This window comes from Telmatherina bonti (assembly GCF_933228915.1).
Source record: "Telmatherina bonti genome assembly, chromosome: 21".
NCBI lineage: Eukaryota > Metazoa > Chordata > Actinopteri > Atheriniformes > Telmatherinidae > Telmatherina > Telmatherina bonti.
Genome location: NC_136630.1, coordinates 27,878,104 through 27,900,589, shown reverse-complemented (window position 1 = coordinate 27,900,589; position 22,486 = coordinate 27,878,104). Strand labels below are relative to the sequence as shown.

Below are 22,486 nucleotides of genomic sequence, written 5' to 3'. Positions count from 1 at the left end.
TTCAGCGCTGGAGAGTGAACCAGCGCAGCCGCCATATTAGATGGGTCTCTACTTTCGAATTTTGCTGCAGAATCAACCTAGTTTCCTCACAAAACTCTTTTTTGTTTAACAGGGCGTGTATATATAACACAGAAAAAAAAGACTTTTCAACATAATTGGTTGATAAATAATGTTAACACAGTGAATAATCTACTAAATGCAAATTATACATTTTACTCCAATGAGGCGTTTAAGAGAGAGGGATAAAGAGAGAGAGAGAAGCTCAGTGTATCGGGAAATGTCCCTCAGCAGTCTAACTAAGGGATGCTAACCATCCCTAAGTATGGGACATATCAAAATATTTTAACATAACAGCACGTTATTTTTTTAATGTTATACAGTTATCTATATCATAACAATATCTCTGCCCGTTGTAACAAACCAAACTGTGAGAACAATCAGGTAAAAGTTCGTGGAGTTATAGTTGTGATTGGACCTAAACCTTACAGATAAATGCATTGGAGCCGCATGGGAGACCCATCCAAGACGGCGGCGCGATGAGACGTCAGACGGCAGCGTGATGCGATGCGGATCTATGTAGATATTATGTCTATAAGCGTCAAGATGGCATCGCTGGCGTCCTTCATGCTTAAGTCCAGGGGAGGTAATAAATGTCTAAAGCGGTGTTATTAAAATTATAAAATGATTTGCAGGAATCGTGGTCAAACGAACCAGTGATGTGGCTACTCTTCTGGTTCATATTTGTGTAAATTGTTTATTTAAAACAACACATATTGAATGCTAACCTAGCTGTGCTGTTCAGTGAATAGAGTAGGTTTTTTTTTTTATTATTATTATTATTATTATTATTTATTTAAGTTTTTGAAAGGTTATTACATGGGTCGGTTTTTACAAAGTCTAATCATGAAGAATATTAAAAAAAAGAAAAGAAATGAAACAGTATAAGGGGAATCAACCAGTGATGTAGTTTGTAAAGTTTGCACAGATATTTTAGTATGTTTTAGGTTTTTTCAAGTATTTCATTTTATGTATGTGAAACTTTGCTAAAATAATCAGCAACTTGATGATATATGACTCATTTTTGGTGGAGTTAGAATTTCTAAAAATAAGCAGCAGGTCAGACTCGTTTAAAAGCAAATCTTTACCCAAATGTTTCTTAAGATCTATTCAATTCAATTCAATTCAAGCTTTATAAAGGACACAGAATCCAGGTCCATCGAAATAGAAAAAAAATCAAATCAAATCAAATGGAAAACATCAAATTGTAGATACAATAAAAGAAGAAGTCTAATTGAAAGTCAGACCAGAAATTAGATGTGTGCACACATAGAAAGAATAAATGTGGTTTCACAGTAGAGTAGTACAAGATGTCATTTTCAGGGTTATGGAGATTGGAATATTATAAAATACATTATTATCTAATAATCCGTCATTTCGTTGTCGTTTTATTGGATTTGCTGATGGCATTCAGGCGTTTTGCACACATTTCAGTTTTCATTTGTGACTTGTCTGCAAGTGTGTAACTATCCTATAAATGTCAATCAAACGAAGCACTATAACAACAGTAACAATTATTATATGTTGTTTTACGCAGGTGCTGCATTCTAGATAAATAAAACCATTTTTAACTGCTAATATAATACCTATTAGTGATGTTATATTTATCTAGATGAATCGGAACTTGACTTTGGTTGCGTGTAAATTGGACCTGAACACATCTGTCCTGCTGGTTTCAGGTCTGCTGCTACCAGGTCAGTCTCTTTTGCTGGATTCGGTGCGTTTTGCTTCCAAGAAGTCTGGCGGCAGCAGCAAGAATGTCGGAGGGAAGAGTCCAGGACGGAGATATGGTTTCAAGAAACAGGATGGTACGAATGATCCAGTTTGTTTGGTCTTGGCTTGTAGATCCAGTTATTATTAGTGGTGTGTTCAAACTTTTGGCTATTTAGAACAGTATTGTGCCTGTTTGATTGCTACCGTAGTTCATATTCTACGATATATTAGAGTTTAAATACAGAAAATGGACATATTATCGTACTGTTTGTCTGAACTGACAGCTATGTTTGTTTTCAGCAGAATTATTTCTCAACAGAGTTTCTTGTAATATCTTGAAGTATTACTCAGGAGCAGTTCTCCACACTTCTCTGTCCAGGTTCTGGGAGGATCCATCCCTCCATCAGAGCTGTTCCCAGTGATTTTCAGTCCAGTTAGTGTGTCACGTGACACACCTCAGCCTTTTCTCCCCGTTTGTTCCTTAAAGGTGGAGTATGTAAGATTTTCAATATTTTTTAAAAAAATTAACTAAAAAATAACTACAATCATAATTAGATAATTTTTTTTAAACATGTAGGTTCCAGTTTGTCCGTGTTATTAAATTACAAGTTTAATCAATGACAAATACCCTTCTTAAATGTTTGCCTACCAGTTAAAAAAAAAAAGTGCTTTTTGTCATTAATTAAACTTGTAATTTAATAAACGCATCAAATATGGACAGACTGGAACCTACATGTTAACAAAAACTTTCTAATTATGATTGTAGTTATTTTATTAGTTAATTTATTTTGAAAAGATTGAAAATCTTACATACTTTACCTTTAAGAGCGGCTTCCTGACAGCCATGTTACCATGGAAACCGTTTCTGATGAGGCTTCAGTCAGCTGTAGATGGACTAACTAAAGCTCCAGATGTATCTCTCAGGTGTTGCTTCAGGTCTTTGTTGTGTTTCAGATGGTTTTTAGTCCAGACTCTTCTTTTGTCCTCCAAATCAAATCAAATCAAACTTTACAAAGTGCTTTACATCAAATAGATAATACACACACACACACACATACATCCACAGTCCCCTTACACCCACCCACACCCACCCATACCGTGCCCCATTAGCCACTATAACAGTTAAAAGAAGACAAATGAAATGTCCAGTTTCTGCCACCATGCTGAGATACGCCACGTTTCCAGCTTACAGCTGTTTGGGAATCATTTTGTTACTTTTTCTGTCACACTGTGATTGTTGAGGCCTTTTCTAGATTCAACAGAAATAACTGGAACAAATGAGCTGCCAGTAACAAAGACACTAAAGACGTGATGTAAAGCTGTTCTTTGCTCAGTTCTCAGTCATGTTCAGACACTTCGCTGCCTGGAGACAAGAGAAGAGAAATGTTTCTGAAAAGCGACGGGAACTGGACAAATGTCCAGAGAGAAAACCGTTAAACAGCTTTAAATGATAAAAGCCTCAAATTATTGCTCAAGGTTATTTTAAAGGATTACAAGAAAGTCTGAAAGTAAGAAATAAAAACAGTAAAAGTGGAGATGTGAGGAACAAGTCGGTCCCAGCGGCCGGTCGGTTTTTCTGGGTGGAAAACGAAGAGAAAGATTCTGATTTTTCTCTTCTTTGAAAGGAAACTTGGTCCATGCCGGCAACATCCTGGCAACGCAGAGGCAGCTGAGGTACCACCCTGGAGCAAATGTGAGTTTTGATCATCCACCTTTATATAAACGCTGCTTCTGTCTTCCACCAGAATATTTTAGTTTGGTAAGAAGAGGATTCAACAGCGACGTGCTCACATGGAGAATTTATAGCTTAACTCAGTCCTCAAACATCTAATTCTGCTCCAAGCCCCCCAGTAAGCAGAAAAGTCTTTTCAGCCAAGTTTTTACTGGTTTACCGGGAGGAAACTGAAGTTTTACTGGTTTACTGGGAGTAGACTTAAGTTTTACTGGTTTACCGGGAGGAAACTGAAGTTTTACTGGTTTACTGGGGGGAAAACTGATGTTTTTACTGGGAGGAAACTGAAGTTTTTACTGGTTTACTGGGGGGAGAACTGATGTTTTTACTGGTTTACTGGGAGGAAACTGAAGTTTTTACTGGTTTACTGGGAGTAGACTTAAGTTTTTACTGGTTTACTGGGGGGAAAACTGAAGTTTTTACTGGTTTACTGGGAGGAAAACTTAGGTTTTTACTGGTTAACTGGGAGGAAAACTTAGGTGTTTACTGGTTTACTGGGAGGAAAACTTAGTTTTTACTGGTTTACTGGGAGGAAACTGAAGTTTTTACTGGTTTACTGGGAGGAAAACTTAGGTTTTTACTGGTTAACTGGGAGGAAAACTTAGGTGTTTACTGGTTTACTGGGAGGAAAACTTAGTTTTTACTGGTTTACTGGGAGGAAACTGAAGTTTTTACTGGTTTACTGGGAGTAGACTTAAGTTTTTACGGGTTTACTGGGGGGAAAACTGATGTTTTTACTGGTTTACTGGGAGGAAACTGAAGTTTTTACTGGTTTACTGGGAGGAAAACTTAGGTTTTTACTGGTTAACTGGGAGGAAAACTTAGGTATTTACTGGTTTACTGGGAGGAAAACTTAGGTTTTTACTGGTTAACTGGGAGGAAAACTTAGGTGTTTACTGGGAGGAAAACTTAGTTTTTACTGGTTTACTGGGAGGAAACTGAAGTTTTTACTGGTTTACTGGGAGTAGACTTAAGTTTTTACTGGTTTCCGGGGGGAAAACTGATGTTTTTACTGGTTTACTGGGAGGAAACTGAAGTGTTTTTTTTTTTTGTTTTGGTTTTTTTTTTTGTCTTGTCCAGCATTTAGGCAGCAGAATGATGGTCTGGATGCTGTGTTCTGCTGAGCAAATTTTCTCTGCCAAGGGAAGCTTTATAGATATAATGATCCCCTTGACTTTCTGATTTTTTATTTTATTTCTATGTTTATTTTGTATTGTTGTTTGAATTGTAGAGTTTGTACTGCTGGACCAGAGAGGACAGACAAAAGACAGAAAGAGAAAGGAGAAGAAACACCTCATAAGAAAAGGGAAAGAGATAAAGGGAGAGAAAAGGGAGAGAAAAAAACAACAACTAAAAAATAACCCAAAAACAAAAAGAAAGAAAACAACCTACAGATGTATACATACACACATACAGGCACACACATACATATACACACACGTATACACACATAATATATATATTTACACAAATATATACATATGTACACATATACATATACACATACATACATATACACACACACCTCTATGCACACACATACACACACATACATACGTACAAACATATACGCACTCGCCAGTATTAACACATATACATACACATACAAGCCAACTTTAGATCATAGTAACTAAACTATGAATCTAAAAAGTTAAATATAAATGAGAAACAAACAGAAATGAGAAAACTAGTTGCTGTTAGTGAATAAAACTGCGTGACGACTCGGTGACTGTGTCACATGCAGAACATGCAGAGTGGAACGTGTTCCGGAAAAGGTGATCATGCCAGTGTGACCCTTCCCACACAAAGGCAAGAGGCACGCCAGGAGTACCCCCGAGACCAGGGCCATCGGCAGCCATCCCCAGGCGCAGACCCCAACCGCCCCACCCCGGAGCCAGCCATGCACCGACCCAGGAGGAGGCAGAGGGGGGTCCCAGCCAGAGTCCCCCGCAGTCAGGGGGAACAGGCCCCAGCAGGCCCGGACCAGCGAGGACCGGCCCCGCCGGGCACCGGCCACCCAGGGCAGACAGAGCGCGGGCCCCACGGCCCCAAGAGCCCAGAAGCAACCCCCCACCCCGCAGGCAGAGGGCCCAGCCCACACCGACGGAGGGCCGGGATCCCCAGACCGCCACCGAGCGGCAGCCAGGCCGCACCCCAGCGCACCAGCAGCGCTCCCCGAGCACCAAGACCCTCCACGCACCCACGCACACAAACACACACACACACACATACGCACACACATGTGCACACACACACACACATGTGCACACACACACACATGCACACCCACCTACCCCCACCCACACCCACACGCATCCACACTTCCTCCTTAAACACACCCTATACACCCATTCTCTTACACACGCTCAAACTCACACTCTCCTACCCCCGTTCTTTATACACACACACCCCCTCACACACACATCCCTGCTCCCTCTATAATCACCCATTCTTCCATACACGCATACCCCACTCTACACACACACACACACACACCTCCCTACACCCCTCTATCCACATTCACACTCCTCATTGTACACCCACCCTATCACTTCCCTGTACCACCAACATAACCCCACATACGCACCCCCACCCATCTGCATACACCCCCCCTTCCTCCTATCCCAGCGGCCATCCACTTTCCTAAATTCTTTCACCCTGATCCCCCCACCCCCCCTCTACCCTAACATTCAGTCACCACTTCATCCATTGGCTCATGCACGCCCTCACCTTTCTTTCCCAACGTGTCCCCTGTGAGATACCCCCGGGGGAGCAGGGGATAGGAGGGCCCCGATCAGGGCCCCACAACTACCCCCCACCCCTGTCAATGCCCCCCCACCACTCCACACATGCAGCCGATCCAGCACCACCCAGGGCCAGCAGCAGTCCCACCCCCGCCAGGCCAGCCCAGACCCAGGCCCCCTGAACAGCACCACTCCCCCGCCCAAACTCCTCCGGCACAGCCCCAGAAATAGGGGCGTGGCAGGACCCCATTGTCACCCCCTCCCTCCCAGCTTATGAATGATTGTGAAGTGTGTGTTGTTTGCAATTAAAATTGGGAAGAAGTAACCACATCATGTTGGGAGCGGGACCACCAAAGCAGCCCCGCCCACCGCACACTGCATGGCCCGCCCCCCAAAATATGTCCATGTGTTGTCAGTGTGTGTTTTTTGTGTTATGTTGACTAAGTGTAATTAAAACTGGGAGGTGAACCGATGCTGGGTGCAGCGATCGAAACCACCTTGATGGCCTCTCTCACCATCCAGATCAACGTGTCCACCTCCCAACGCCCTGCCTGTGTGTGGTGGAAGAAGGGAAGGAGGGGAGTCCGGGGATTTAGGTCCCGAGGGAAGCGCGCCTCCCTCAAGAAGATGAGCCACCTGCGGCACGAGGCACGTCCCCCATTCCCGGGGCCCCCGAAGGCCAGGACAGGCCAAGGGCAGCTGCCCCAACAACCAGGGCCCTCAGCAACCCCAATAAAGGAGCCGCCACCGGCCCCAGAAGTCACCAACGAACCACATGCAAAAGTGGGGGGGGGGGCAAAGAAGAGGAGGGGCGGGAGAAGGAGAGACAGACCAAGGGCCCACCGCCCCCACACCCCTAGGAGACGCCCCCACCCAGAGACACGTTGCATTCCCTTCTCCTTTACACACCAACACATTCACACCCCCTCACCATCAGCCTGGTATACACACACATCTACACACACACACACACACCTACAGACCCACACATACATCTATACACATACACACCCATTCTAACAGATACACGGCCAAAAGATTAGTCCACCTCCAAAACCCTACATCCCACTCACCCCCCTGCCCATCACAAAACACCCCTTCTCATTCTACCTACCCTAGAACAAACCACCACAACTCCCCACTTCTCTCACTGAAGTCCTACCCCCTTCATAATCATGACCCTTCACCCCCCTATACACCTACATACACATGCACCCCCCCACTCCCCCCTACACACGGGCCACTTCCCCCCATACACATGCATCTCAATACTCCTATATATACACACCCCTATCTCCCATGCATTTAACACCAGATTATCCACACACATGCCCTTACCCCTTCCCATACACACACACACACACACACTCCCTCATTCACAACCCCAACCCCCCACACAATCATGTACTATCACACGCCCCAAAACCTCCACCCCCACACCTACATGCCCTAACACACTCCCCCTTACACACAACCCTACCCCCCACAAACTCATGCTCCACTACACTCCCCATAAACCCCCCACATATAAACCACCACACACTTCCTACACCCCACACACTCATGTACTATCACAGTCCCCTAAACCTCCACCCCAACACCCCTCACACACTCCCGCATACACACACCCCTCACCCCCTATACCTTCATGTACCGTTACAATCCTCTATACACACCCCGCATATACACCACCGCACTCCCTCATACGTACACCCCCACACATACATGCCTCAACACACTCCCACATACACGCACCCCTACCCCCCATACATTCATGTACCACTACACTCCTCCATACACACCCCATATATACACAGGCACCCCCCCATCCTCAACTATCTTGGGCCCGGGTCCCTCTGCCGGGCACCAGGGCACGGACCCGCCCCCGCTGCAGCGGCAGGTCCAGGTCAGCCCAACCCCCCCACGGCAGGGCCGACCCCCCATCCCCGAGAAGCAGGGGACAGCCCCGGGCACCGGAGCCCAGGACCCGCACCCCGCCCACCCCACAGCGGCACGGCCACCCATCACGGAGCCAATACCCGCCGATCCAGCCCCCGCCAGCGACCTCGCCCCACCGCCAAAAGGCAACTCCAACCATTGATCAACCCAAGGCCTCCCGCCAGGTCTGGAAACCTAGCCCCCCCAGTAATGAAGCAGCCAAGATCCCCGTCCAGGGGTCCACCCCAGACCCATAGCCACCTGAGCCACCCAGCCACTCCCCAGCCCCGAGCGGGATGAGGTCACACTCTCCCCCCTACACTAAGTGATGGAGCTGATCACAGGAGACCAGAGAGAGTGAAATTCAACTGACTGATCCTTTGAGGAGGCAGACATCATTTCCATGCTGATGTAATCTAATAACAGATTTCTAAACTGCTGGATACACAGATTCTGTTTGCTTTTCCAGTTCACAAGGATAGTTTTCTTTGCAATGCACAGGCTGCTGAGGATTGGTTTTGCTAAATTAAACCCTATGTTATTTTCACCTAAGTGACTCAATAGGCACAATTTGGGGTTTGCAGGGATATTACATTTAAACCAGTCTGACAGATCTTTACATACCTGGAGCCAGAATCTCTGGACAGGTGGACAAGACCATAAGGCATGGTAGTAGCTGTCAATCATGTTGTCAGTACAGTGTGAACAGATATGTGAGTGTAACAGACCTATCTTGAACATCCTGTGTCCCGTATAATGAGTTCTGTGTAGAATTTTGAATTGTATTAATTGCATGCTTGAATTCTTAGTCATTTTGAATGTGTTTGAGCAGATTTGTGACCATTCATTTTGATTGAAGTTGCTGGATAAGTCTGCTTCCCATTTAGAAGTTGGGAGAGAGATGGAATCTTCTAGCTTCAATAGTAATCTGTATATTTTGGATAGTAGCTTCGGGGCCTTAAGATTTAGGAATTCTGCAACCCTTATAGGTAACTGTAAGTTTAGTTGATCAGTGGTGTATTTCTTACTTATGATAGATTTAAGTTGGTGGTATTCTAAGAATTTTGTGCTGCTGAATTCATACCGTGAAGAAATTGCATCAAATGGCAGAAAGTTTCCATTTTCTACTATATGTTCTAACTGCTTTACTCCTTTATTCTTCCACCGAGGGAAGTTTATCATCTTTTTGTTTTGCAGGAAGTCAGGATTGTTCCAGATGGGTGTGAGCTTACATGGAATAAGCGCAGACTTGGTTACTTTCAGGAATTCCCACCAAGCCGTTAAACTGGAGCTGATGTTAATGCTTTTAAAACACTCATATGACTTGACAGTTGAGCTGATGAATGGTAAATCAGAGATGACTAAATCCTCACACAATGCTTGCTCAACATCCAGCCATGGCTCATCCAAAGAACTTGGATTAAGCCACTTGGAGATGCATTGCAGCCTATTACATAAGGAATATTGATTAAAATTTGGCAGGTCCAACCCACCTCTGTCTTTGGTCTGTTGTAAAGTTTTTAGACTAATGCGGGATGGCTTGTTTTTCCAGAGAAATCTGGATATGTGGGAGTCTAGTGATTTAAACCAAGTGGAGGATGGTCTGATGGGAACCATTGAGAAAAGGTAATTAACTTTTGGTAAAACCATCATTTTAACAGTGGAAACCCTCCCCATAAGTGATATGGGCAAGCGGTTCCACCTTGAAAGGTCATCCTCTACTGTTTTTATTAGCTGATCATGATTTAACTTTATTAGTTCGGTTAGTCTGGGAGAGATTATTATACCTAAATAACTAATATTTCCTGACTGTATAGTGGTGTTAGATATGTTTTTAAAGTCACAGTTAATGGGCATTGCTGTAGTCTTTAACCAGTTAATAGAATAGTCTGATATTGAAGAGAATGTATTAATTAGTGTGATTGTTTGAGAAAGTGTTGTTTGTGAGTTGTTAAGGAAAAGTAAAATGTCATCTGCGTAAAGACTAATTTTATGTTCAATATTTTTAGCTTGAATTCCTTTGATTTCTGGGTTTTGTCTTATGGCAGCTGCCAGAGGTTCAATAAAAATGGCAAAGAGTGATGGAGAAAGTGGGCAGCCCTGTCTGGTGCCTCTCTGTAAGCAGAAGTTTGGAGAAGTTTTGTCATTAGTCTTCACACATGCATTTGGGTTGTTGTATAATATTTTTATCCAGTCAATAAATGATGACCCAAACCCAAATTCTTTTAAAGTTGCAAATAAAAGTTTCCAGTTTACACGGTCAAAAGCTTTTTCTGCATCTAAAGATATAACTGTGGACTTCAGATTGTGTAGAGTTGAATAATCTATTATGTTAATTAATCTGCGCATGTTAGTGTAGGAATGTCTACCTTTTATAAAGCCTGTTTGATCAGGGTGAATAATGGAAGGGGTTATTTTCTCTATCCTTCTGGCTAGAGCTTTGCTGATTATTTTGAGATCTACGTTTATTAATGAAATTGGACGGTAACTGGATGGGAGTGTAGGGTCCTTTCCTGGTTTTAATAGGACTGAAATATTCGCCAAGTTCATATTGGAGGGTATTTTTTGCTTTTCCTTTATTTCTAATACCATGCTGTAAAAGGTTGGAGCCAGTGTGGTCCAGAATTCTTTGTAGAATTCAGCTGGATAACCATCTGGGCCCGGTGCTTTATTACTTGGCATACGGTGGAGAGCTTCATGGAGCTCATGAACTGAAATAGGTGAATCTAGAGCCATTTTATTTTCCTGATTTATTTTAGGAAGATTGATGCTGCTAAGAAATTGGTTAATATTCTCATCTGTTGGATTTATTTGTGATGAATATAATGCTTTGTAAAATTCTTTGAAAGTATTGTTTATCATGTCAGGATCATGGCTGATATTTCCTTCTGAATCTTTTATAGAGGAAATTGTTGTTTTCTCCTTATTTGCCTTTAGTTGGTTAGCCAGGAACTTTCCAGATTTGTTACCATGTTCAAAATTGTCCAATCGAAGTCTTTGCACCATGAATTGTGTTCTTTTATCTATTATTTCATTAAGTTCTAATTTGGCTTTTCTAATATCATTCAGTGTGTGTTCTTCTGGGGAGACATGGTAAGCTTCCTCTAGTGATTTAATTCTGAGTTCTAATTCTGATGTTCTCAAAGTTTCCTTCTTTTTCTTATGGGAAGAGAAGGATATTATTTTCCCTCTCATTACTGCTTTTCCTGCTTCCCACAGAACACACGCTGAAGTTTCTGGTCTGTTATTGTTTTCTAGATATGAGGACCATTCTCTTTTAAAGTAACTGATAAACTCAGAATCTGTAAGTAATGATGTATTAAATCTCCAGTTTCTAGTGGCTGGCTTACAGTTTTTACTTCTAAGGGTTAATGATACAGGTGCATGATCACTGATGATTATGGGATGGATCTTTATCTCTGATATGTCACTCATGAGTGAACTGCTGATTAGGAAGTAATCTAGTCTAGAATAGGTATGGTGAACTGAAGAGAAGAAAGTGTATTCTCTCAGTGTCGGGTGATGAGAACGCCATGCATCGCAAAGACCAAAATCCTTCATGTACTGTTTAACCGTTTCAGCTGATTTCCAACCTCGATACTTCCCTGATGAACTGTATTTGTCAAGAATAACATTTAAGTCCCCTGCTACAATGATTGTGTTATCTAAGTGATCATAGAGCGAAGTAAAGAGGGAGTGAAAAAAGGAGGAGTCATCAACATTTGGGCCATAAACATTTGCAATAGTTAACTTAACATTTTGAATAGATAATGTAACTATTAAAAATCTGCCTTCTGGATCTGTGATTGTTTGATCAATGTCAAATTTTAAACTTTTATTAATAAGAGTGGCTACTCCTCTTTGTCTGGAATTATAGCAAGCTGAGTAAACATGTGGAAACTGGTCCGTTGAAAGATTTATTGTTGAATTAGATAAATGAGTCTCCTGCAGGAGAACGATGTCTGCCTTCATTTCACGCATCTGATTAAGAATTTTTAACCTCTTCTGTCTTGTACCAGCTCCACGCACATTCCAAGAGACAAACCTCAGTGCATCCATAAACCAACAAAAACGAAGACTATCTGCATATTACAAACCTCAGTGTATCCATAAACCAGCAGAGATGGAGGTTATGTGCATATTACCACAGCGTGTGTCTGTGTGTAACCCGCTGCTTGTGCGCCTGTCAGCTGTGTGCGGTACCTGGATCTGCACGTTAAGTGTCTCTATGTGTGCTTTCCTCATACTGAACTGTGAGTGTATGTGTGAATCATGCATAACGTTGTGTCCGATGTTTAATCTTGTGCGTGCGCCATGAAACATATAAATAGAGAAGTAGGTGACATTACTGATAAAAGTGAAAGGGTTCAAACAAAGAAAAGTGAAAAGAGAAAAAAGTGACCGTGCCAAAGGAAGAAAATAATGTAAAAGAAACATCCGTGACGAGAACGGTGTAGCAGAGACGGGTGGAGAAAATACTGATAATTATTTTGAAACCATAGTATTACAAATATGGCATAACTTATTTAAGATTTAAGATTATTAAGGAACATACCAACAAGTCAGTAGAGCCACGTAGTGATGTTTGGGTCGCGGTACAACTGTCCATTGATAAATAATTTATCCACGGCGATGACAGCGCGAGCTCCTTCGGCGATGGATTTTCTCCTGATAGGGAACAAAACTCTCCGCCGATCCAGGATCTCTCTTGGAAACTGGTCATTAACTGCATAATGAAGGCCCCGAAGTTCACGGCCCTGACTCTTCACCTGCTCCTTTTGTTTGTAGTTAACAAACTTGGCTACGATGGGCCGTGGCCGGCCGGCTCCGGGTTTCCTTCCGCCCAGACGGTGAACTCGGTGAAAGGCGATGTTCCCCACCGTTTCTTCCGGGAGCTTTAGATGAGTCAGGATGAAGTTTTTGACTGTGGTCTCGGGGTCTTCATCTGCTTGTTCTGGAATCCCTGCAAACACCAAGTTGTCCCTCATGCTTCTGGCTTGCAGATCCAGCACCGCTTCCTTCATCTTCTTGTTCTCCTCGGAGACTCTGGTCAATCCCTCGGTGAGGGATTTAACCGACTCTCTGAGGACCGCGTTTTCTGTGGCCAGTGTTTCCACTTGCTTCTGGCTGAATTCCAGTGATTCCCGCAAGGCCTGAAACTCTTTGTGGAGAATCTCCACCAGGCTCAAGCGCGCATCGAAACTACTGAGCTTTTTATCGATAGAAATAAGAACATCGGTCGTGTCGTTCCCCGGCGACGAAATGGCTCCGGATGAATCCTCGTTCCGCTGTCTTTTAGCCTGAGATGATGCGGCTGGGGTCGATGTTTGCTTTGGCTTCCCCATGACAACTCTGTCGAAACACTGATCTATGAAGTCCGTCAGGCTGGCCAAATCCTCCTCGTTGTGCTCCAGAATGCACCTTAAAGAGACACTATTTACCTACTTAGGAGAATGTTCAAATTAATTTCAGATTAATTTGGCAAAACGCACACATTAATAAATGAATGAATGAATAGTTTACGTTTGCCTAGTGGGACTCCGCCGTCTCAACCTCACTACTTGCCTACAGCATTACGTCACTTACCTGCGTCCTCCCCCGTCACTTACCTGCGAAACTGAAGTTTTTACTGGTTTACTGGGAGGAAAACTTAGGTGTTTACTGGTTTACTGGGAGGAAAACTTAGGTTTTTACTGGTTAACTGGGAGGAAAACTTAGGTGTTTACTGGTTTACTGGGAGGAAAACTTAGTTTTTACTGGTTTACTGGGAGGAAACTGAAGTTTTTACTGGTTTACTGGGAGTAGACTTAAGTTTTTACTGGTTTCCTGGGGGGAAAACTTGATTTTTTTACTGGTTTACTGGGAGGAAACTGAAGTTTTTACTGGTTAACTGGGAGGAAAACTTAGGTGTTTACTGGTTTACTGGGAGGAAAACTTAGTTTTTACTGGTTTACTGGGAGGAAACTGAAGTTTTTACTGGTTTACTGGGAGTAGACTTAAGTTTTTACTGGTTTACTGGGTGGAAAACTGATGTTTTTACTGGTTTACTGGGAGGAAACTGAAGTTTTTACTGGTTTCCTGGGAGGAAAACTTAGGTTTTTACTGGTTAACTGGGAGGAAAATTTAGGTGTTTACTGGTTTACTGGGAGGGAAACTTAGTTTTTACTGGTTTACTGGGAGTAGACTTAAGTTTTTACTGGTTTACTGGGGGGAAAACTGATGTTTTTACTGGTTTACTGGGGGAAAACTGATGTTTTTACTGGTTTACTGGGAGGAAACTGGAGTTTTTACTGGTTTACTGGGCGGAAAACTGATGTTTTTACTGGTTTACTGGGAGGAAACTGGAGTTTTTACTGGTTTACTGGGGGGAAAACTGAAGTTTTTACTGGTTTACTGGGAGTAGACTTAAGTTTTTACTGGTTTACTGGGAGTAGACTTAAGTTTTTACTGGTTTACTGGGAGGAAAACTTAGGTTTTTACTGGTTTACTGGGAGGAAAACTGAAGTTTTTACTTGTTTACTGGGAGGAAAACTTAGGTGTTTACTGGTTTACTGGGAGGAAAACTTAGGTTTTTACTGGTTAACTGGGAGGAAAACTTAGGTGTTTACTGGGAGGAAAACTTAGTTTTTACTGGTTTACTGGGAGGAAACTGAAGTTTTTACTGGTTTACTGGGAGGAAAACTTAAGTTTTTACTGGTTAACTGGGAGGAAAACTTAGGTGTTTACTGGTTTACTGGGAGGAAAACTTAGTTTTTACTGGTTTACTGGGAGGAAACTGATTTTTTTACTGGTTTACTGGGAGGAAACTGAAGTTTTTACTGGTTTACTGGGAGGAAAACTTAAGTTTTTACTGGTTTACTGGGAGGAAAACTTAGGTTTTTACTGGTTAACTGGGAAGAAAACTTAGGTGTTTACTGGTTTACTGGGAGGAAAACTTAAGTTTTTACTGGTTAACTGGGAGGAAAACTTAGGTGTTTACTGGTTTACTGGGAGGAAAACTTAGTTTTTACTGGTTTACTGGGAGGAAACTGAAGTTTTTACTGGTTTACTGGGAGTAGACTTAAGTTTTTACTGGTTTACTGGGTGGAAAACTGATGTTTTTACTGGTTTACTGGGAGGAAACTGAAGTTTTTACTGGTTTCCTGGGAGGAAAACTTAGGTTTTTACTGGTTAACTGGGAGGAAAACTTAGGTGTTTACTGGTTTACTGGGAGGAAAACTTAGTTTTTACTGGTTTACTGGGAGTAGACTTAAGTTTTTACTGGTTTACTGGGGGGGAAACTGATGTTTTTACTGGTTTACTGGGGGAAAACTGATGTTTTTACTGGTTTACTGGGAGGAAACTGGAGTTTTTACTGGTTTACTGGGCGGAAAACTGATGTTTTTACTGGTTTACTGGGAGGAAACTGGAGTTTTTACTGGTTTACTGGGAGGAAAACTTAGGTTTTTACTGGTTAACTGGGAGGAAAACTTAGGTGTTTACTGGTTTACTGGGAGGAAAACTTAGTTTTTACTGGTTTACTGGGAGGAAACTGAAGTTTTTACTGGTTTACTGGGAGTAGACTTAAGTTTTTACTGGTTTACTGGGAGTAGACTTAAGTTTTTACTGGTTTACTGGGAGGAAAACTTAGGTTTTTACTGGTTTACTGGGAGGAAAACTTAGGTTTTTACTTGTTTACTGGGAGGAAAACTTAGGTGTTTACTGGTTTACTGGGAGGAAAACTTAGGTTTTTACTGGTTAACTGGGAGGAAAACTTAGGTGTTTACTGGTTTACTGGGAGGAAAACTTAGTTTTTACTGGTTTACTGGGAGGAAACTGAAGTTTTTACTGGTTTACTGGGAGGAAAACTTAAGTTTTTACTGGTTAACTGGGAGGAAAACTTAGGTGTTTACTGGTTTACTGGGAGGAAAACTTAGTTTTTACTGGTTTACTGGGAGGAAACTGATTTTTTTACTGGTTTACTGGGAGTAGACTTAAGTTTTTACTGGTTTACTGGGGGGAAAACTGATGTTTTTACTGGTTTACTGGGAGGAAACTGAAGTTTTTACTGGTTTACTGGGAGGAAAACTTAGTTTTTACTGGTTAACTGGGAGGAAAACTTAGGTGTTTACTGGTTTACTGGGAGGAAAACTTAGTTTTTACTGGTTCACTGGGAGGAAACTGAAGTTTTTACTGGTTTACTGGGAGTAGACTTAAGTTTTTACTGGTTTACTGGGGGGAAAACTGATGTTTTTACTGGTTTACTGGGGGAAAACTGATTTTTTTACTGGTTTCCTGGGGGGAAAACTGATGTTTTTACTGGTTTACTGGGAGGAAACTGAAGCTTTTACTGGTTTACTGGGAGGAAAACTTAGGTTTTTACTGGTTAACTGGGAGGAAAACTTAGGTGTTTACTGGTTTACTGGGAGGAAAACTTAGGTTTTTACTGGTTAACTGGGAGGAAAACTTAGGTGTTTACTGGTTTACTGGGAGGAAAACTTAGTTTTTACTGGTTTACTGGGAGGAAACTGAAGTTTTTACTGGTTTACTGGGAGGAAAACTTAGGTGTTTACTGGGAGGAAAACTTAGTTTTTACTGGTTTACTGGGAGGAAACTGAAGTTTTTACTGGTTTACTGGGAGTAGACTTAAGTTTTTACTGGTTTCCTGGGGGGAAAACTGATGTTTTTACTGGTTTACTGGGAGGAAACTGAAGCTTTTACTGGTTTACTGGGAGGAAAACTTAGGTTTTTACTGGTTTACTGGGAGGAAAACTTAGGTGTTTACTGGTTTACTGGGAGGAAAACTTAGGTTTTTACTGGTTAACTGGGAAGAAAACTTAGGTGTTTACTGGTTTACTGGGAGGAAAACTTAAGTTTTTACTGGTTAACTGGGAGGAAAACTTAGGTGTTTACTGGTTTACTGGGAGGAAAACTTAGTTTTTACTGGTTTACTGGGAGGAAACTGAAGTTTTTACTGGTTTACTGGGAGGAAAACTTAGGTTTTTACTGGTTAACTGGGAGGAAAACCTAGGTGTTTACTGGTTTACTGGGAGGAAAACTTAGTTTTTACTGGTTTACTGGGAGGAAACTGAAGTTTTTACTGGTTTACTGGGAGTAGACTTAAGTTTTTACTGGTTTACTGGGGGGAAAACTGATGTTTTTACTGGTTTACTGGGGGAAAACTGATTTTTTTTACTGGTTTACTGGGAGGAAACTGAAGTTTTTACTGGTTTACTGGGAGGAAAACTTAGGTTTTTACTGGTTAACTGGGAGGAAAACTTAGGTGTTTACTGGTTTACTGGGAGGAAAACTTAGTTTTTACTGGTTTACTGGGAGGAAACTGAAGTTTTTACTGGTTTACTGGGAGGAAACTGAAGTTTTTACTGGTTTACTGGGAGGAAACTTAAGTTTTTTACTGGTTTACTGGGAGGAAACTTAGGTTTTTACTGGTTTACTGGGAGGAAAACTGATGTTTTTACTGGTTTACTGGGAGTAAACTTAAGTTTTTACTGGTTTAGTGGGAGGAAAACTGATGTTTTTACTGGTTTACTGGGAGGAAACTGAAGTTTTTACTGGTTTAGTGGGAGGAAACTTAAGTTTTTTACTGGTTTACTGGGAGGAAACTGAAGTTTTTACTGGTTTACTGGGAGGAAAACTGATGTTTTTACTGGTTTACTGGGAGGAAAACTTAGGTTTTTACTGGTTAACTGGGAGGAAAACTTAGGTGTTTACTGGTTTACTGGGAGGAAAACTTAGTTTTTACTGGTTTACTGGGAGGAAACTGAAGTTTTTACTGGTTTACTGGGAGGAAACTGAAGTTTTTACTGGTTTACTGGGAGGAAAACTTAGGTTTTTACTGGTTAACTGGGAGGAAAACCTAGGTGTTTACTGGTTTACTGGGAGGAAAACTTAGTTTTTACTGGTTTACTGGGAGGAAACTGAAGTTTTTACTGGTTTACTGGGAGTAGACTTAAGTTTTTACTGGTTTACTGGGGGGAAAACTGATGTTTTTACTGGTTTACTGGGGGAAAACTGATTTTTTTTACTGGTTTACTGGGAGGAAACTGAAGTTTTTACTGGTTTACTGGGAGGAAAACTTAGGTTTTTACTGGTTAACTGGGAGGAAAACTTAGGTGTTTACTGGTTTACTGGGAGGAAAACTTAGTTTTTACTGGTTTACTGGGAGGAAACTGAAGTTTTTACTGGTTTACTGGGAGGAAACTGAAGTTTTTACTGGTTTACTGGGAGGAAACTTAAGTTTTTTACTGGTTTACTGGGAGGAAACTTAGGTTTTTACTGGTTTACTGGGAGGAAAACTGATGTTTTTACTGGTTTACTGGGAGTAAACTTAAGTTTTTACTGGTTTAGTGGGAGGAAAACTGATGTTTTTACTGGTTTACTGGGAGGAAACTGAAGTTTTTACTGGTTTAGTGGGAGGAAACTTAAGTTTTTTACTGGTTTACTGGGAGGAAACTGAAGTTTTTACTGGTTTACTGGGAGGAAAACTGATGTTTTTACTGGTTTACTGGGAGGAAAACTTAGGTTTTTACTGGTTAACTGGGAGGAAAACTTAGGTGTTTACTGGTTTACTGGGAGGAAAACTTAGTTTTTACTGGTTTACTGGGAGGAAACTGAAGTTTTTACTGGTTTACTGGGAGGAAAACTTAAGTTTTTACTGGTTAACTGGGAGGAAAACTTAGGTGTTTACTGGTTTACTGGGAGGAAAACTTAGTTTTTACTGGTTTACTGGGAGGAAACTGATTTTTTTACTGGTTTACTGGGAGTAGACTTAAGTTTTTACTGGTTTACTGGGGGGAAAACTGATGTTTTTACTGGTTTACTGGGAGGAAACTGAAGTTTTTACTGGTTTACTGGGAGGAAAACTTAGTTTTTACTGGTTAACTGGGAGGAAAACTTAGGTGTTTACTGGTTTACTGGGAGGAAAACTTAGTTTTTACTGGTTCACTGGGAGGAAACTGAAGTTTTTACTGGTTTACTGGGGGGAAAACTGATGTTTTTACTGGTTTACTGGGGGAAAACTGATTTTTTTACTGGTTTACTGGGAGGAAACTGAAGTTTTTACTGGTTTACTGGGAGGAAAACTTAGGTTTTTACTGGTTAACTGGGAGGAAAACTTAGGTGTTTACTGGTTTACTGGGAGGAAAACTTAGTTTTTACTGGTTTACTGGGAGGAAACTGAAGTTTTTACTGGTTTACTGGGAGTAGACTTAAGTTTTTACTGGTTTACTGGGGGGAAAACTTAGGTGTTTACTGGGAGGAAAACTTAGTTTTTACTGGTTTACTGGGAGGAAACTGAAGTTTTTACTGGTTTACTGGGAGTAGACTTAAGTTTTTACTGGTTTCCTGGGGGGAAAACTGATGTTTTTACTGGTTTACTGGGAGGAAACTGAAGCTTTTACTGGTTTACTGGGAGGAAAACTTAGGTTTTTACTGGTTAACTGGGAGGAAAACTTAGGTGTTTACTGGTTTACTGGGAGGAAAACTTAGGTTTTTACTGGTTAACTGGGAGGAAAACTTAGGTGTTTACTGGTTTACTGGGAGGAAAACTTAGTTTTTACTGGTTTACTGGGACGAAACTGAAGTTTTTACTGGTTTACTGGGAGGAAACTGAAGTTTTTACTGGTTTACTGGGAGTAGACTTAAGTTTTTACTGGTTTCCTGGGGGGAAAACTGATGTTTTTACTGGTTTACTGGGAGGAAACTGAAGCTTTTACTGGTTTACTGGGAGGAAAACTTAGGTTTTTACTGGTTTACTGGGAGGAAAACTTAGGTGTTTACTGGTTTACTGGGAGGAAAACTTAGGTTTTTACTGGTTAACTGGGAAGAAAACTTAGGTGTTTACTGGTTTACTGGGAGGAAAACTTAAGTTTTTACTGGTTAACTGGGAGGAAAACTTAGGTGTTTACTGGTTTACTGGGAGGAAAACTTAGTTTTTACTGGTTTACTGGGAGGAAACTGAAGTTTTTACTGGTTTACTGGGAGGAAAACTTAGGTTTTTACTGGTTAACTGGGAGGAAAACTTAGGTGTTTACTGGTTTACTGGGAGGAAAACTTAGTTTTTACTGGTTTACTGGGAGGAAACTGAAGTTTTTACTGGTTTACTGGGAGTAGACTTAAGTTTTTACCGGTTTACTGGGGGGAAAACTGATGTTTTTACTGGTTTACTGGGGGAAAACTGATTTTTTTTACTGGTTTACTGGGAGGAAACTGAAGTTTTTACTGGTTTACTGGGAGGAAAACTGAAGTTTTTACTGGTTTACTGGGAGGAAAACTTAGGTTTTTACTGGTTAACTGGGAGGAAAACCTAGGTTTTTACTGGTTAACTGGGAGGAAAACTTAGGTGTTTACTGGTTTACTGGGAGGAAAACTTAGTTTTTACTGGTTTACTGGGAGGAAACTGAAGTTTTTACTGGTTTACTGGGAGGAAACTGAAGTTTTTACTGGTTTACTGGGAGGAAACTTAAGTTTTTTACTGGTTTACTGGGAGGAAACTTAGGTTTTTACTGGTTTACTGGGAGGAAAACTGATGTTTTTACTGGTTTACTGGGAGTAAACTTAAGTTTTTACTGGTTTAGTGGGAGGAAAACTGATGTTTTTACTGGTTTACTGGGAGGAAACTGAAGTTTTTACTGGTTTAGTGGGAGGAAAACTGATGTTTTTACTGGTTTACTGGGAGTAGACCTAAGTTTTTACTGGTTTACTGGGAGGAAAACTGATGTTTTTACTGGTTTACTGGGAGAGGAAACTTAAGTTTTTACTGGTTAATTGGGAGGAAAACTGATGTTTTTACTGGTTAACTGGGAGGAAAACTTAGGTGTTTACTGGTTTAGTGGGAGGAAAACTTAATTTTTCCTCGTTTACTGGGAGGAAAAGTTAGGTTTTTACTGGTTTACTGGGAGGAAAACTTAGTTTTTACTGGTTTACTGGGAGGAAAACCTGTCCTGATTGGTCCATTTACACTTTAGTTACCTTTCATCTCAGTTTTATCTTTCAATTTATAGAATATTTAGAAATATTTTACCGGAAAATGCCGGATGGAAACATAACGTTGACTCCCATTTGTTGTCTTTGTTTTTAGTTTGTTACAGTTTCCTGTTTTTTATCTTCGTTTTTTTTGCCTTGTTTTCTTTTATTATGTTTGGAAAACAACTTTTCTAAACTTTTATTTCCCTCCACTTCCATCCGTTTTGCCTCCCGATCGCTCCGCGTTCTGAAGGTGGGGATGGGAACCAACAACACTCTGTATGCTCTGGAGGATGGCCACGTCAGGTTCACCAAGGAGGTCTACATCCCCCCACCGCGAAGCATGGAGGCCGCCTGCATCATCCCCAAGCTGCCCAAAGGAACCGTCCTCTACAAGACCTTCATCAACGTCCTGCCTGTCAAACAGGAGGGCAAGTTCAAACTGGTGGACATGGTGTGACTGGGAGGGTTGACTCCCAGCACGGGGTCCAGCGACGACCAGGAGGTGGAAACCTGCCGACTGGGAGAAAGAACCATGTGACTTTATTTACTGGAACTCAACATAAAAACCTAAAATCATCTTTTCTAAACGTGAAGAGTGAATCCGTCGTGTAGGAGGAACACGAGAGGATCTGTGACGTGTTCGCTGGAACACACTTAAACCAGTGTGACGTCCTTCTGGATACTGTGTTGTATTAAAGTTTTCTATCTAACAGTGTGTGTGTGTGTGTGTGTGTGTGTGTGTGTGTTGGGTTTCCATCACATTATCTGGTTTTATTTCTTTGTCTTTGCTGATACATCGTGTTGGAAACGATCTGAAGCTGCACACGTCCGTACAGAAGTCACGGTTAGTCGTGAAACCGTCCAGGAAGCTGCGATGTTGCTTCATGATCTTCCTGGATGCAGGACAGGGAAGCAGGTGATCATCCTAACTGGATCTGCTCTCAAACCTGCTTTTTCCACTGGCATTCGAGCAAAACCGAGATGTCCTTTGTGTGTTTTACTTTTACTTAAGATTTTTTTTCATTTTTAATTGCGTGTTGTTTTATTTTTCAGCACTTTGCTGAACCAGCAGCTGCTCTTCCATTAATGTGCTTTCTAAATAAACTTCAGCTAAATCTGAAGCTGAGGTGTTGGGACCAGTTTAGGACCCCCTTAAACCACCTCAGCACCACCAGTACTCAACTTTTAATCATTTCATATTCTGTAAAAGTAACACACTCATTCATTTGTATCATTTGTAATGGTTCACAGTAAAGGTGTTTAGCCACAGCCCTACAGGTTTTCAGGGTATCCCTGCTGAAGCACACTTGACCATAATTTAATGGATCCAAAGCCA

The 22,486-nt window shown here is 41.6% G+C and overlaps 1 protein-coding gene across 1 annotated transcript; it reads left to right on the top strand.

The window, feature by feature from the left end:
- Positions 1–583: 583 nt before the first annotated feature.
- mrpl27 (mitochondrial ribosomal protein L27) lies at positions 584–21,862 on the top strand. Its single transcript, XM_079261271.1, has 4 exons — positions 584–643; positions 1,737–1,865; positions 3,396–3,463; positions 21,401–21,862. The coding sequence occupies exons 1-4, from the start codon at positions 586–588 to the stop codon at positions 21,605–21,607; spliced, it is 462 nt and encodes a 153-aa protein (XP_079117397.1). The 5' UTR covers positions 584–585; the 3' UTR covers positions 21,608–21,862.
- Positions 21,863–22,486: the final 624 nt, after the last annotated feature.